Source organism: Tauraco erythrolophus, chromosome 5 (assembly GCF_009769465.1).
Source record: "Tauraco erythrolophus isolate bTauEry1 chromosome 5, bTauEry1.pri, whole genome shotgun sequence".
Lineage (NCBI taxonomy): Eukaryota > Metazoa > Chordata > Aves > Musophagiformes > Musophagidae > Tauraco > Tauraco erythrolophus.
In genome coordinates, this window is record NC_141469.1 from 6,323,466 (window position 1) to 6,339,706 (window position 16,241).

The window sequence follows — 16,241 nt, forward strand, 5'->3', positions numbered from 1 at the left end:
GTTATACAGGATTAAAAAAGGAAAGGTTTGTGGTTTTTTTTTTTAATTATACTAATGTAAATACTCCCCAAATTAAAGCACTGTCTTCTAAACTACAGGGATTTTAGACCATGAATATTTTCTAAAATCTAAATTGCTGACATTCATGTGGTTGAATGGTAGTCTAGGGCTCTAAATATTGAAGACGGAGAAAATTCAACCAAAAATAAATCTTTACACAGTCAGTTAAAAAACAGTACAGAGTGCCAAGAACAAGTTACTCACAAGGGAAAATGGCCACAGCACTCCTCTGGGCTGCTACCTCTGTGTCAGAGGCAGGAAACATTAGCCTGTACTGGCACAGGAGAGAGAATCTCAGTTTCAAGCTCTAACTGGATTACCTACAAAAGCTGAGCAAGCCACCAAGTCATCTCTGCTTCCATTTCTCCTTTCTTAAAATGGAGGTAACACTAGCACAGTTAATGCAGAAGGAAATCTCTTGTCATTAGACCTCAAATCCTTGCTGGATTTTCTACAGCATATTTGGATTTGCATTTAAGTGTATTTAAAAATAAGGTTTGAATTTGGCTCTGAATTTTCTAACTCCCTGGGGTTAGAGTTGAATCTTAATACTAATTAACATAGCAAGTTGCATACTGGAGCTAGGTGCCATATGTCTGTTTTTCTCAGTCAAATGTGAGAACTGAGGAAGTTCTTCCTCCTCTCTGACTTAGCACTTACTGTTATGGATTAACAGATGTCTTTGTAGAGAGAATGGGGTTCGGAACAAAGCTTTGCATTCCTCACACTGGAATGGTCTCTCTTCAGAATGGGTCTGCAGATGAAAGACAACATGTCAGAGGAAAGGCTCAGGGAAATCAACTAGCTGTCATTACAGTAATTATAGCTAATTTTCTAGGCTGGATTCAAGAGAGGATATGAGAGCAATTTGAAACATCAGGGGATGAAGAATTAAAACAATCATTCTGCCATTATCCAGAATTCTGAAAGTCAGCACAGCAGCTACCTAATAAATGTACCTCCCCAGTCCTCAAAAGCGTTGCATAAGGTGTGCATGTAAACAGAAACAAAAATCTAGAATAGCCAGCAAAAGAAACTACAAGCTCAGTTGCATTGCTTCATCAGTAGTAACATAGGCCTTAAGCACTGAAGACCATGAATAAATGCTTTAAAATTAAACACATGGAAATATAACTCTTTCTCAGTGAAGTCTGAAGATAAAACTGATCTAATTATCTCTAGATAGTATCTAAAATTTGGCAAAGAAAATTTCTCAAATCATGAGACTAGTCTTACATATCCTTGTTTCAGGTTCTTGAATTAAAAGAAAAAAAAAAATTAAAAAAGAAAAAAAGATAGAAGCATCAATACCGAGATTTTTGTTTGCTCTAGAAAAATTCATCGTAGCTGAGAAACAGTCTCAAAAACATAAATACAATAAAAGGCTAAGCTTGGATGAGTCTCTCAACTGCAGAGTTGCTGAAGCAGGTTTATTTTCTGGAGCTTAGGAAACATCCAGTTTCATTCTACTTCTGCAAATTTCAAAGCACTTTCCCTGTTTCCTAGTGTTATTAAGTGCTGTCCCACTGTAGGTAGTAAATTAATCCATACAATTTATTACCTACCCAATCTCCTACTATTTTTGCAAAGTAAAGTAAGTTTTTTAAGTATCAGTGTCCAAACATTGTATTAGCTCACAAGGACTTTAAGTAGAAGCTGCAGTGCCAAGAGGAAAAGAAGATGGACAGTAAGTGTTTTATAATATGCACGATATTAGATAAATGAGGTAATTTTGTAGACTAAGGGTAAATATTTGCATAGTACATATTTATATGATCTATTTCTGCTATTCACAATACCGTACAACATTTATAGCTACCCCTTGAACTACAGAGAAAAAAGGGACTGTGTGGAGTCAGTATAACTACTTAGATATAGACTGAAGGCCTTGAACCTAGACTGATTTAACAGAAATGTCCTCTTACACACACAGCAGTACCAAAACATTAGAGTACTTGCAACGGGATACAGTGGCTTTGGATTCAAAGTGAATTCCTTGACCTCAGCCTATGTTACTTAGAGCAAAAAGGCAACTGGAGAATCATCAAATGTGTGGAATATATCACACATTACATAAAATCTGTTGAATGTTTCAGTCCAGCTTCTACATGTTTACATCACAGTTTGCATTATTTGACACCCTGCTTGGCAGCCTCAGCAGTCAGGCCAAGGATTGACAGGACATGGAGAGACTGAACTACCTTCTCACCTCAACAGGTGGTTCCTCCAGAACAGGGTTGAGACATATTGACGAGACACTGTGGGGAAGCTCGCAGTGCTGCTGTCTGTGCTGTACCTGTTCTGTGGATAAATAGAAGGGTTCAGTCTCTAGGGCTGTCAATCTGGCACCTTTCACGAGCGCAAAATTCATGTTGCTTATTCAAAAAATGCCCTGTTTTAGAACACTCACCACTTGAGTGATAGTTCTGAAGAGCACAGTGATTTGTACAGAATTCCTCCTTGACAGTTCTCCTAGACTTTTGATCAAAACACAAGTATTCATCTGCGCATCTTAACTTCCCTACAAAGAAAACCACCAAACTAGGCGTACCCACGTGCAAGGGTACACAGATCATCTGCCTCTTTCGTGAATGATGCAGAAACAAGCTAGGTCTGTTACAAAAAGCCATGCAAATCTTAATGAGGAGAGGTATTCCCCCAAACAAGCACATTAGTTCTAATACTGTCCTTTTTCTGTCCTACAAACAGAGTCCAGATCAGAGATGGTTTCCATTCAGTCAGAGTAGAGGACAACCATACGATCAAAGTAACTGAGGATGGGCTCTTATGGAATATTTCATGGCAGGCTTTCCTACCATAGCATTTGTGGAGGCTTAAACCCAGCCCAAAGCTACTTATTCCCAATAGAGAAACTGAGGGAATACAGTTGCTTCAATTCATTATGCTCCCCTGGACCAAATAACCCTGGATTAACCATAAACCCTTTAAAATCCTGCGTCTGCTGACCTAGTTCTGCTCACTGTCATATGCTCATATTTTATTCTCTGAACTCATCCTCTATATATAGCAACAAAGGAGCAGATGGGGCTAAAACTTTGCTTTCTCCTGCACAGAAGTAATCTGCACTATATGGCACAGAACGTGCACCTCCATCCAATCTAACCTGGACGAAAGGTGACTACTATCTGCTGCACAATCCAATACTACATTTGCCTCTTAATTTCAGATACTATTCTCCTCCCTTGTCACAACACAAAAATGGAACCATATTCTCCATACGATCACTTGGTCATATAAACTGGTCTTTCTCAAAAGATGTCTGAGCTAGTTCCACATCACATAACACTTGCCAGTGCTGACATGTCCAAGCAAGTCACAAAGCAAGCTTTGCACACGCAGCTACACAGAGCCGTGTAGCACTTGTATGCAGAAGCAGCATGCCAGAGAGGTGCCACAGGAAGACTAACAGTTCCTGCCACTCAGATCTGTAGCTATAATGGCATAATGAGTGCCAAGTTAGGGTTCACATCACAAAGTTCCACTGCATAGAGCAGATATACTCTTAGCAACTCCACTATCTCCCAGTGAAATCCTGTGAACAGTGAGGAACTAATATCCTTCTGCACCTTTGAAATGACCCAACATTCACCCATATGTGAAAGATGTTTAAAAGCACGTGTTGTAGTAGCCATTTTTGTTCTGATACTTCAACACAAAATCAAATTAAATAATCCTCATAAAGGAATCACAGAAACAACAGCAACAACAAGTTTCCACCTAAAACACAAAACGTGAATTCAAAGGCACAAAATGTATATGTATCCTGTTTGTTGTTATAAATAAAAAGTATGTAGCTCTGCTGTAAAACGTGAAGAGCTTTTTCAAGTGTGTTGCTATCAAACTTGAAAGCATGTTTTCTGTTAAATGCTGTTGATTTAAGTGCTTTAACTACTATATCCATCATTCCTAATGCAGGTTCCGAAGCTCTCTGCTACTAGCACAGTAACTGCATCCTGGAAGTCAAAAAAGCACTGTGTCCAACTGTTCTTCCTCCAAAAAATATTAAATATAGGATGACATCTTAAAGGAATACACACCTAAAGAATCATTAAAAACTCAAGCTGAACAAATACACAGAAGAACGGTACACAATAAAGGTTTACATTTCCACTGTTACTGAATTGACATTTCTGTGAACAAGCAAATGAACTATCATCCTCTTCCCCTAGCAGTAGTGCAGTCCTCCCAAAGTCATGGCACTTCAAACTATTTTGGCCTCCCAAACGACCACATCCTTGACCTGCATCTCACAATTGGTTTTGTGTATACACATCCATACTCGCCTCCATTATCTACTACCTCTTCTTGTTTACACTGTTTACTCAATGGAGATAGATGTGTCTAAAGAAGCAATTCAGGACATCTAAATCAGTCTGCTGTCCCTCATGCTCATCTCTTCATTTAGCAAGTGAAATTAGAGACCTAAATGTGGATGGGTGAATATTCACAGCTGTTCGGGTAAAATTTATGTAAACACAGCAATAAGTTTCTTTCATTATAGGAAGGGTTGATTTATAGCCAGTACTATGTGCAAACAGGTTCAGGAAATAAGTATTCCAACATGCTTTAAGGAATTCTGTCAAAATTAGGTACTCACTAAATCTGTCTAAATTTTAATATTTTTCCCATTAAGGGGAGCCTCTAATCCTTGCTTATGCTAGTGGTGCTGCTGCTTTAAACACAGAATTGGGTCAAAGTGTTTACTGATTCATATTTAATCCTGAAGTCCATTTTCAGCCCAAACTCCCTACCAGTCATCAACTACAAACTAACATAAAGAAACATGTAAGAAGTATTCATTTAAGACATAGAAGTATCTTTCCAGATAGTATTTAATAAATTTTCCTTCGAAAATATCAAATTTGTGAGATTCTGCCCCATTTTTTTAATGAAGTCTAAAACAAAAGATACAGTCACAGCATATATGGGAGCTAATCTTGTCCTTCAGCAGGCTTCTGCATGCTTTCTGTTTTAGACAGTCATCACCATTTCATCCTGAGAGAGGCATTATTATTACTCTTACATGATTTATGGCTGAAAGTACAAGAGATGGTGCAAAGATCCTGTGCCAAATTCCCAGATGGCATATAACATGAGTCAAACTGCAAAAGACTTCTAAGTATGGTTATATCAGTTTCATAAAAAGGGAAAGAAAGGGGTAGTATTTAAAAAATATAAAAGGAAGGAAGGGAAAAAAAAACCAACCATCAGCAAAGGGTTCCAAACACTGGGCACAAAAGCAGACAGGTAATTTTTTTTATTCTTCTTTCTTCCTTTTTTACAGTCTTGTAATTCTGAAACAGCAGTCATGGATATAGCCTTGCCATTAAAAATGTAACCTCACGTTAAAAATTATGGCAGGCATTATAGAAATTAGGCCAAGCAGATTTGAGCTTAAATCAACAAAGGCAGAGCATCCCTTCATGAGCCTATTTTTCAGGTAATGTTTCTTCTGATGTTGTTTTAATGTGTGAATGCTACCCAGTGCAAATCCAGCATGGTTTGAAAGCACCTGCTGCTCAGTCCAACAACGACCGCAACAGGACTACACATAGTTTTATTCAGATATGGTATTTTTTAAAAAATAAAAATTTGAAGAAGTTTTAGATCAGTTACATTTTTAACTTGATAACCTAATGTAAAAAAAAAAAAAAGCCAAAATGGGGATTTCTTTGATGCTTTTAACCAAGCAACTGCAATTTTCATCTGTTTATTTTGCCTTTTCTTAAAAAAACCCAAAAAAACTAGAATTCATTTAGCATTTTAGATTTTTGGATATAACAAAGAATACTAAAAAATACATTCTCCAATACTTTAATCCCATGTTTATAAGCATGCCAGAGCTTAATGATGAACCACTTAAAAGAAAAAAAATCTGCAAATCTGAGGCTGGCAGACCTGTAAACAATAACAGCAGAGTGCTTTACCTTCTTGTGATTCTTGTAAACATTTCTGTGGGCAAATCCCTTTCCACAAAGCTTGCATTTATAAGGTTTATCTTCACTGTGTATTATTTTGTGTGCAGTCACTTGATCAAGTCGTTTGAAGGACTTATTGCAAACCTCGCAGGTGTAGGGGCGTTTTTCTGCAGAAAATGAGTGGGGGACATTTAATCTCCTGTTTATACAGGGGGAGAAGATGAAAGGCAGAGACAGTCATCTCCTCAGAGAGATTTTTGCAATTAAGTCAACCCAATTAAGATTAAACCAATTAGAAAGACATCTAATGCCCTTTATGTTAGACAGTTAAGTCACTTCACAAAAGATGAGCCATGGTGTATCTCAAGAAATTGGCACATTCTTTGCAATAATCATTGCTAAAACTAAATTCTGATTAATTAGCTTAAATCAAAAGAGAATGACTTCAAAGAGGAAAACTCTGTTTCCAGATTAGAAATGTGAAAGAGGGCATGACAGTTTAAATGTTTTAAAACTTAATTAACAATATACATATTAGTTTCTAAAACCAAAAAGTTCCTATGCAAAAAGCCTTTATGCTTCAACTGGTGACTGCAACTTAACTATATTAATGCTCATCTAAAAGTGTAAAAAGAAAGCTAGAAGCCTCTGAGATACAGATTATGTTACAAGAAATGAGCTTTCGGTTTGGACTGGTATCAAGAAAATAGTTCAGTTATAAGCCTGTGCAGCTGTAAAAACCTGCATTTTTAAAATGCTAATGTACTTGACAGAATCATGTTTTGTTTCTGTTGTGTTAGTTGTTTCTAATCACTGGTGAAAGACATGGAAACACTAGATTGCAGTGACCAGAAATCCTGGCAGAGCCAATTTGTGCCATACTGCCAAGCCTACGGACAGACCACTCCCAGCTCACAGTGACCTGCTCTGGCAGAGGACAGGCACAATGAAACATTTGTGTGTGGTCTATGAAACAGTGTGGAGTATGAGCTGCTTTCCTCTGACTGGAAACTATGCGCACGAGTCCACTAATATTTATATGTATATGAACGAGTGTCTCCCTTTTTATCACAGATCTCTGTCTGACAGCATACCCTAGCTCCTGTCCTCTTCAAAATTTCAACCATTGGTTCTTCATCTCCTCCATAAATCAAGCAGCAATCTTTTGCTCCATCCCAGCTAACTGACATCATCTACCAAAGCTAGCATGAAAAAAAGAGCTTGACAAAGCAGCAACAGGAAGAAGACTATAGCACTACACTTGGATTTTTGAAAGGCTTAGAAAGGATAGCTTAGAATAACTTTCCTTGGAACCTGAGATTTGCTTGAACAGCTCAGGACAAGACAGAATTCATCAAGCTTTCTATAAGAAAATAATTCAGGTAAAACTCAATCTACATTAAACACACAGAGATACACATATATAGGTTGGTGTTATCTTTGTACATTACCTGAATGAGTTATCATATGGCGTTTTAGTTGGTTAGCTGAAATAAATTTCTTGTCACATTCCTGACACTCAAAGATCTCATGGACCTGCAAAATGAGTTTTTAATGATAATTAAATATGTGTCTCAAACAAGATCACACGTCTTACATGCACAGAAATTCTCTAGCAGATCGTAACTATTTCTTAGCCAGCAGCTATACTAATACTCATGAATATTCTGTGATTTCCCCCTTGCTAGCCCCTTGGTGAACAACACTATTGCTCAGAAAATATTCATAACTGCAAACAAAAAATTATCATTAAAACTATGTGTAGAAGCACAAGTTATGCAAATTTGCAATATCAGATTCCTTTAAAATATCGCTATTATGAAGAATTAAATATAGATTAATACCTTTTCAGAACATTTCCTTCTAGTCAATAAGTAAATATAACACAGTAACTACTTCGTAACTGCTCTAAGAATCTTAAAAAACAAGCACTACCAAATTCTTTCAGGATTGTTTCTCTTAAAAGCCTTTAGAGGCAAGACGGCAGAGCAGCAGCAGCAGCATCCCTGAAACTGTAAATGCAGTAAGCATTAGCAGGATTTTCAACATCACAGCACATAATGTCATCAAGGACTAAACGCTGGAAAAATAGAAGAGGCTTTTGAGAGCTGCAGCTTCTGATACTAAATTACAAAAAAAAAAAAATTCCGTGTTATTTATCATTCTCCAAAATCACAACATATACATAGTTCTCCACCTGTCATGTTTATCATTCGCCTTCTGCTCTGTATTACATTTGCTGTCAGCAACCTCCCCTCTGCCCAGTCACAGTGCAACTGAACACACATTTCAGCTTTTTGGAACTGCAGCCTTAGAGAGCAAAACTTCTGGGCCAAGATCACATTTCGTAAAGCTTTTCTGGAAAGTCTAGAGACTTTCTGTAGGAGAATCTAGCAGCTAAAAATAACAAATATCAGAAATTCAACACAAAACTCTAATCCAAAATATTTGCAGACAGCACAGAACAAAAGCTCAACTAAGACTTACACTTAAACAAAAAAAAACTACAAAAAGAGATTCTCCATAAGTATTCCGCCTCACCATGTTTTTATGCTGCTACTCACAAACTAACTTTAGGGCAAATTAAATGTTTAATCAACTAAAAAGTGGGTATGCCATTTCCTACAATCTCTGCAAACTTGTACACTATGGACAGTGATGCTTAAGGAAATGCTCAGAATCAGGTGGTAAACTCAAATTAAGATCATTCATTCTAAACATTCTCAGCTGCATCTCAGATCAATTTAATTAATATACAATCTACTACTCTACCTTTTACCAAAAGATCTAAATTTTCACTTAGATTGTTGACTGAAGTTTACATAATTCTGCAACCGAGTGCTAGCAGAATCCCCCCCAACGCAATTATTTGAAATAACTTGTAAGGTATTCTTAAACATAATATTTAATACACCAGAACCCAGACTGTGCTTTAACACTATATGAATGTCTGATTTCAACTTATGAGCATTGTTCAATAAACAGTCTCACTGAATAGATTTGCATCAAATCAGACTTCTATGCATGTGCATTAAAAAGCTACAGCTATCAAATATATATTCTACAGCTTATACTCTTTCATCAGTTCTTTACAAAAGAATCAGACACAGACCTGCGTGCACATGCATTAAACAGCAGTAGCTATCAAGCACATTTCTATAGCTGGCACTCTTTAATCAGGTCTTTAGGAAAGTGCACAGTTACATGGTAAAACAACAGTAATAAAATATAGCAAATATATTTATGATTTATGATATTCAAATGGCCCTTCTTTTTAAGAAAACCTGTCAAGCAACATGCTCTATGAGTATACAGCCTGTAATACCACATTGCTCATGCAATGATCTATTCGTGTAACAAACTTAGTCTCATTAGGGGATTGTAACAGCTCACATAAAACTCTCACATTAAAGTCAGAGCATTCTCACAATTGTTTCATAGCCATTTGAAGAGCTACACCTTCAGATAACAACTTGCTAAGAGCTATACAAAAGAGCTAAGAAATCCAGAAAGGCAACAACACAAACTAGTCTTACCAGTGAAGCACAATCCAGCATTTCATACAGGCAACTGTTTTATGACCTTTTCCAAAGTCAAAAAAAACTTTACTGCCTTACACTCCCAGGTGTCCTTAATCTTCTTTCTTAACAGGAGGATTGGCTACTTTACCATTGAAAACACCTGCCTACAACAAGAGTCTTAAACTCACCCCACAGCTGTACAGCCAGAAAGAAACATACTCTCCCAGTCTACCTACAAGTACTGAAAGTGTAGCACTATCAATTCTGACTGCACCATCCTGGGAAAAGAAACCAGTAACAGATCTGTTTGAATTTTTCTTTCTTGTCCACTTACAGAACATTGGAACCTCAGTGGAGAGGCCTGGCAGCCTGTGCTATTCACATGTATACGCACATTTTTAAGTTTAAGCTCCTGTGAGCAATTCAAATCCAAAACACCAGACATCTATATTCAAAGGTACAAAAGGACCTCTTTAGCAAGAATCTTCATCAATGAAGACAACACTCCCCTGGCTTGCTTGCTCACTATTATCACCATTGAATGACTGGATTTTGTATTTTACTTAAACTTCGGAACTTAGTATCAGATTTAAGTAGAACATCAGAAAAAAAACAAACACTGGCCTAATGAACACACTCAAAAGGTTAATGGCACTAAAGCTGAAAGTCAGAATACAAAGAAACATCTATAGAGATGGTAGAATTTTCTTTAATGGAACTTTTCAGGAGGTAAGATAGCACATATCTAGGATGATTTAGGTAAGTGCTTACTCCCCTCTGGGGAACAGAATGGGCTATAAAAACTCCTGAGGTCTCTTCCAGCTCTCCATGTCCTTAAATTTACTAAGAGAAACTAAAAAAGAAAAAGAAAAAAAAAAAAAAAGGAAAAAAAAAGAAAAAAAAAAGGAAAAGAGAAGGAAAAAAAAGAAAAAAAGGGAAAAAAAAAAGCAACGCCACCAAAAATTAGCATGGTACAAGCAACAGTTTGGAAAACAAGAAAGTAAGACTAAGGGATAGAAGATGATGACAACAAAATCTAACTGTGCATGGCTAAAAAAGGGCTTGTCTTTAGACATCTGAGGCACAAGCAATCCGCAAGACATACAAAGGTAAAAATGGGTTTAAATCTAAGATGACATGAAAGCTGATGACATGACACGATCTGAATGACCGTGTCTTCAGAAAGTACACAGATCTCAATCTCCCCTATAGCCACCCTCTTTACTCTCTTTCTCAGTGTTTGTCAGATTTCTTTTTCTGTTATTCAGGTTTATTTTTTGTTATCTCCTATACTTTACCTTTCTATTCTCTACTTTTATTTCTTTACATTGACAGGAAATGGGTGAAAAAAATAATCTCTTTTCCTCCCTGTTTCACCTATTATTTTTTTACTATTCTTACTGCCTGTCTATTTTTGGCAATGTTGGTGATGGATCCTGCCCCACTTCCTGCAAAAACAAACAGAAGGCATGAGCTCTACATGCAATCTCCTTCACTATCTGATGTAGGTATGTGAATCTGGAATATCTATTCTCTGGATGTCTTAAAAGAGGAGCCAATCAAGAAGAAGGAAATAAAGTTTTGTTTTATGCACAAAATCTTCATGGTGATTCTTAAAGATGAATAACTGCTCAACTGACCTACCATCAGTGCTACTTGAAAAGCTTGGTAGTGTGTATCAGTATCTGCACAGAATCACAACTACTGAAACAAAACAAACATTTTAATAAAATGGACACACTAACCATGATATTTGCATTTTCAGGGCCAACATAAGGTGCACTGATGTGCACAAATTGCAATTACATGTGGCAAGGCATACCACGATGTGATCTAAGAAGTCACAAAGTATAGCCCTGTTAGACAAGAAATGCAGGGCATATTAATGCAAGGAAGAAGAAAAACAAATCAAAAAGGAGGGACCCCACCATTTCCTTTGCAACCACATTTTTTAATTGATATCATCTATATCCTCAATGGATTCAGGTTATAACCAGGGCATTATTAAAAACTTACAGTTAATCTGATAAACAGTACAATGTAGCTTTTTGTATAAACAGAATCTCCTGGGTTTTAATGATTTATCAAATTCATCTTGTAGGGACTTCCTTTGGGTATAATGGATTCAGATTCTCATATTCGTAGTCCATCTGTATTTCCATATGAACCCCCTTATTTCCAGTAGATGCTTTCTAACTGTTAACCCCTCTCGTACCAGTTATAAAACATTACGTGCATAAACAAAAATAAATTTAAAATTTGGTTTTGAGGAAGAATTTTTTTTTACTACTGCATGACTAAATTACAAATAACACCCTTACTGGTATGTCACAAAGTAATTAGAAAGATTGACTGTATTTTATATAAAAACTGAAAGCTTGCAAACTTAATTTACGGTCTGTATTTATCCTATCATTATGTAATATACTTTTACAATTAGCTTAGTGTATAAGAATGCTGAAGAACAGCAGGCAACTTTGACTTAATGTTGGAATGCATAAATGACACAAGTACAAACATGTTTGTATTTGGTAAAAGATGCATTAAAACTTCAGGAAGATTTTGGCTTAACCAATTGTGATTACAAAAATAAATACCCACTATAAAATACCCCGGTTTTGTAACCATGAAAGACATTACCCCAAGGTCTGTATTACAGCAGCTTTCAAGTGACCTAAGCACCACAGTCTCACATCTCAGTGAAGTCAAAGCCTGCTGTGGGTTAGCCTTCATCTTACTGACCTTTCGATGCTCTTGGAGATTTGTTGCTGAGGAACATTTCTTATTGCACACTGAACACATCAGCTTCTTCCTAGAATTTCCTGAAACAGAAACAAAATACCACCAACATCTTAAAAAGGAAGTGCTAAGAAAGACCTTAAATATTTCCACTGAGTCTGTGACTTTTCACAGGTCATTTGACTGACATAAGATTTTTACATTTGTATCCCATCTTCAAAGTGTTCCATATCAGGAGTTCTCTGTGGGTGTCCAACAAACCAGTTACTGATGGAATGTAAATCAAGAAAGCTAAAACAATAAAGAAAAAAATCCTTCAAATAGATGTTATCACACATCGCGAATCCAATATGAAGAGCACGATTCACAAATAAGAACAACTCACTTTGCAACAGTTCATTTCTTCCAGAAGTCAATACAGGAGCTAGTGCAGCAATGACAAAAAAGATCTCAAACTGAAGTCAAAACCATCATTTTCCATTTTTCTTTATTCAGAAAGCATTAAGCATTCTACTGTATAAAATAATATATCATTAATGGTCGTTAACTGAACAAGTCCCTGCTCATGGCAGCAGAGTTGGAACTACATGATCTTTGAGGTCCCTTCCAACCCAAACCATTCTGTGATTCTAAGACAGGAAAATTGTATTAGCACCAGATCATGAATTCAAATTTTGTCTAAAATGTAAATTACAAAACAAGCTACAGGACAGCCACCAGATGTATCTTCCTTCCCTGTTCACAGCTGCTTTAAAAAGTTATGCTTAAAAAGCGAGCACTTCGGTTTATCTATTATTTATCTTTCAAAATACATTTTAGTAACCCACAAAGCTATTTTATTACAAGCCAAAGCCACTACAAACCTAATTCTTTATAATTACATGCCCATGCAAGATATTTCCTAGCTTATGTAGAAAATGTTCATATTACATTGAACACTAAAAAGAACAGACACAGAATGAGAGTACTCCTTAGTCAAATATAGAGGAAGTGTGGATCATAAATGAACTCATCAGCTAAATTTTTCAGACTCTCAGCATTCTGTATCTTTCCTGCTCTTGCTGTCCTAAAGAAGCCATATTATGTCGATTCTTCTTACTACAATGTACTTTGTCAATCAATTGGTTCGATACTTAAATCTGTAAGTATTTAATACTTTAATTTATAAGTATCTGTATTGCATCTCACATATGCATTTGCTTTATAAAATTTATGGTAAGTACTTACATGTACTGGTATACACATGAACACAGGAATAACACTTAGTACTTCAACTTACAAGAACACTAACAAGACCTTTTCAGAGGAGAGAAAGGTGATGGCGAATATCTGTTCATGGCTTTGCATGACGGGCAACACACATAACAACTCTTTCTACTTTCCCTTGCCTCCAGTTAACACAAGGCAGGCAGGAATTCTAGAAAGTGTTCCTCAACGGTAGTAGGTTATTTTCCTTCCTGCACTGACATTGGCTGTGATTTCTATGACTCCCAAGTGGTAAAATATAAGCTCTGCTCATTGTGCAGGCAGAGTAAAAATATCCTCCAGGCATCTCTTCTCAGTCATGTCTGGAGTGATCATTCAAGAGAATTGTGGAATTTGCATACCACTATATAATCGACCAAAGCTAAGCCTAAATATAACAATGCTGGATGAAAAAAATTCTTACTGATACTAAAAAATGAATTATTGTAAGAATGATTATGGAAGGGTTTCTGTACACTGTAAGAGTTTAGCAGAAGAAAGAGATTTCATGTTATGAAAATCTTACAAAGCATCTCAGTGCTGTCATCATCAACTAAAGGCTGTTTTCTTTGCACTCTGGTATTGTGCTGTCCCCACACACACTGATCTTCCATTGACACGGAGAAAGGACATGCAGAGAGAGCAGAATGCCAGAACTGAGATCAGCATTGTGGACCTGAGAGCAGTATTTTGCCCTTTCATGAAAACAGAGTGAAGTCTGATTGAAAACTATTGATTCACAGCACACAGATACAAAAATGCTAGGGCCTAACGGGACTAGTGGATTGTCTGGTCTGGCCTGCTGCACAACAGAGGCTATAGAATTTTATGCAATACCCTCATCAAGTCTAATCGTTTGTGAAGCATGTCTTTCAGAAAGACATCCCATTGTGTCCTGAAAATAACAAAAGATCAAGAACCCACCACTTCCTGTAGCAGTTTGTGCCAGTGGTTGATTTTCCTCACTAATGAAATTTTTTGCTTTATCTATTACTTGCCTTGTTTAAATTTCCCGAGATGCCTACTACATTTCCTGCAGTAGACTAATGATTCATCTGGTATACAGCAATCTCTCCTTGGGGAAGGAGGAATAGTTACTCTTGCAATTAGTTTGTATCTTTTTGATACAAATGAGTCCATTAAAAAAAGAAACCAAAGACAATGTTTACTCTGATTTGCAAATACAAGGCTAGGAACACCTTAGAGGTTTTTTTTTTCCTGAAGAAACATTAAACTCTTTCTTACCACTGTGAACATTTTCTTTATGTTTTTTCAGGGCATCCTTACTCTTGAACCTCTTCCCGCAGCTATCTGCCTTGCATATGAATCTGGCATCCCCTCTGCATGCCTCCTTGTGCTGTTCATAACTATATGGGATAACAAGTAAAAAAAAAAAAAAACAAACCAACAAAAAAGCAACACATAAAGCAGTATCTACAGAAACCAGACACATAGCAAGTATTCTGAGCTTAACACATGCTGCACTGCAGAGTTCCAAGGCCACCTCATGCATTACTTACAGCAAATAGGAATAAGCATTTGACTTCTTTCACTGTTAGGATTCACATAAACTAACAAGCCGGAAAGCTAACATGCAAAGGGAGGCCAGCAATGATATGACAGCAGTCCAGTAACTCAGACACAAAACCTCGATTCTGAGCTGAAGGAAGTATTGCAAACAGAGCACTGAAAACTTCTTGAAGAGTCTCCTGGGCTGACATTCTCTGTGCACTGAAGTACACTAAAGAAAAATAATAAAAAAAAAAGGTAAGGGGAACATTCTACAACTTACACAGGCTTGCAGTAACTAAAAACATACATATAGCTCTACAAACCTTTAAGCAGGTGAGTAATCTATTTAATATGTGATGTTTCCTGGAATTTAGTGGGACTAACCAAATGCATAAACAGTAAGAGTCAGGATCGTGCTGCTGTATCCTCACACAGATTTATCTTACTTTGCACAATGTAAAAGTTTCCTTCTTAACTAGCTATACAGCACAGATCCAACTTCCGCTACAGACTAGAAGGAGTAAGTCTAAATTCAAGAAAAAATATTTAATTGCTTCCAAATATTTCTCTGCTATGTAATTTTATTTATTTCAATGAAAGAACACAGAGCTTAAGTAGAGCTGCCAGTTCTAGGAATGTTCACATTACTCAGACCTAAAAAAGAGCAGCTTTTAAGTGCATTCTATGCAATATGTTTCTTTCCAATATGAGTTCAATTAAATGTACTATCTAAAATCACTTAAGCATCTAATGTACTATCTGTAATTAAATGTATAATAAAATGTAATGTATCTATTTAATTGCAAGCACAAAAATTATAAACAATAAAAGACAAAACCAGTTATGCTTTTGTACAGAAGTATAATTGTAAGGCATACGACTAGTGATAAAACTGAATATTTACACTATCAAGGACAGTAAAGATGTGCTCTTAAATCTCACATCTTTCAAGTTTATATTTGGGGTTTTTATCACCCAAATATTTAACTAAGCAAACATGAAGCATTGGTTTTCCTTTTTTTTTTTTTTGTCCTTCTAGATCGCCTTTTACTTTTTTCTAAATCTCACTTTAGTTCTGTGATGACATTCACAGCTTAGAAATTACATCTCCTAAACTACTAAATAGTCCCCTGATGGAGACCAGCAGTTTTGCGCCGAAGAGCAGCTCTGATCTGATCTACAGTGTATGAATTTTAAAACAAAAAAATTAGCGACATTTTTGCAA

General features: G+C 36.5%; 1 protein-coding gene across 6 annotated transcripts in view; it reads right to left on the minus strand.

The window, feature by feature from the left end:
* PRDM5 (PR/SET domain 5) overlaps positions 1–16,241 on the minus strand; it is an 84,782-nt gene that overhangs the window by 39,750 nt on the left and 28,791 nt on the right. For 2 of the 6 annotated variants that reach the window (XM_086611891.1, XM_086611890.1), the window contains exons 6-11: positions 15,153–15,245; positions 14,750–14,871; positions 12,263–12,342; positions 7,451–7,535; positions 6,009–6,166; positions 721–814 (exon numbers count right to left, since the gene is read on the minus strand). In XM_086611891.1, coding sequence (XP_086468017.1) covers positions 721–814; positions 6,009–6,166; positions 7,451–7,535; positions 12,263–12,342; positions 14,750–14,871; positions 15,153–15,245 — 632 coding nt within the window. Of the gene's footprint in view, positions 1–720; positions 815–2,269; positions 2,357–6,008; positions 6,199–7,071; positions 7,076–7,450; positions 7,536–12,262; positions 12,343–14,749; positions 14,872–15,152; positions 15,246–16,241 lie in introns of all 6 variants that reach the window. The other 4 variants (XM_086611893.1, XM_086611892.1, XM_086611889.1 and 1 more) reach the window with 3 other exon arrangements.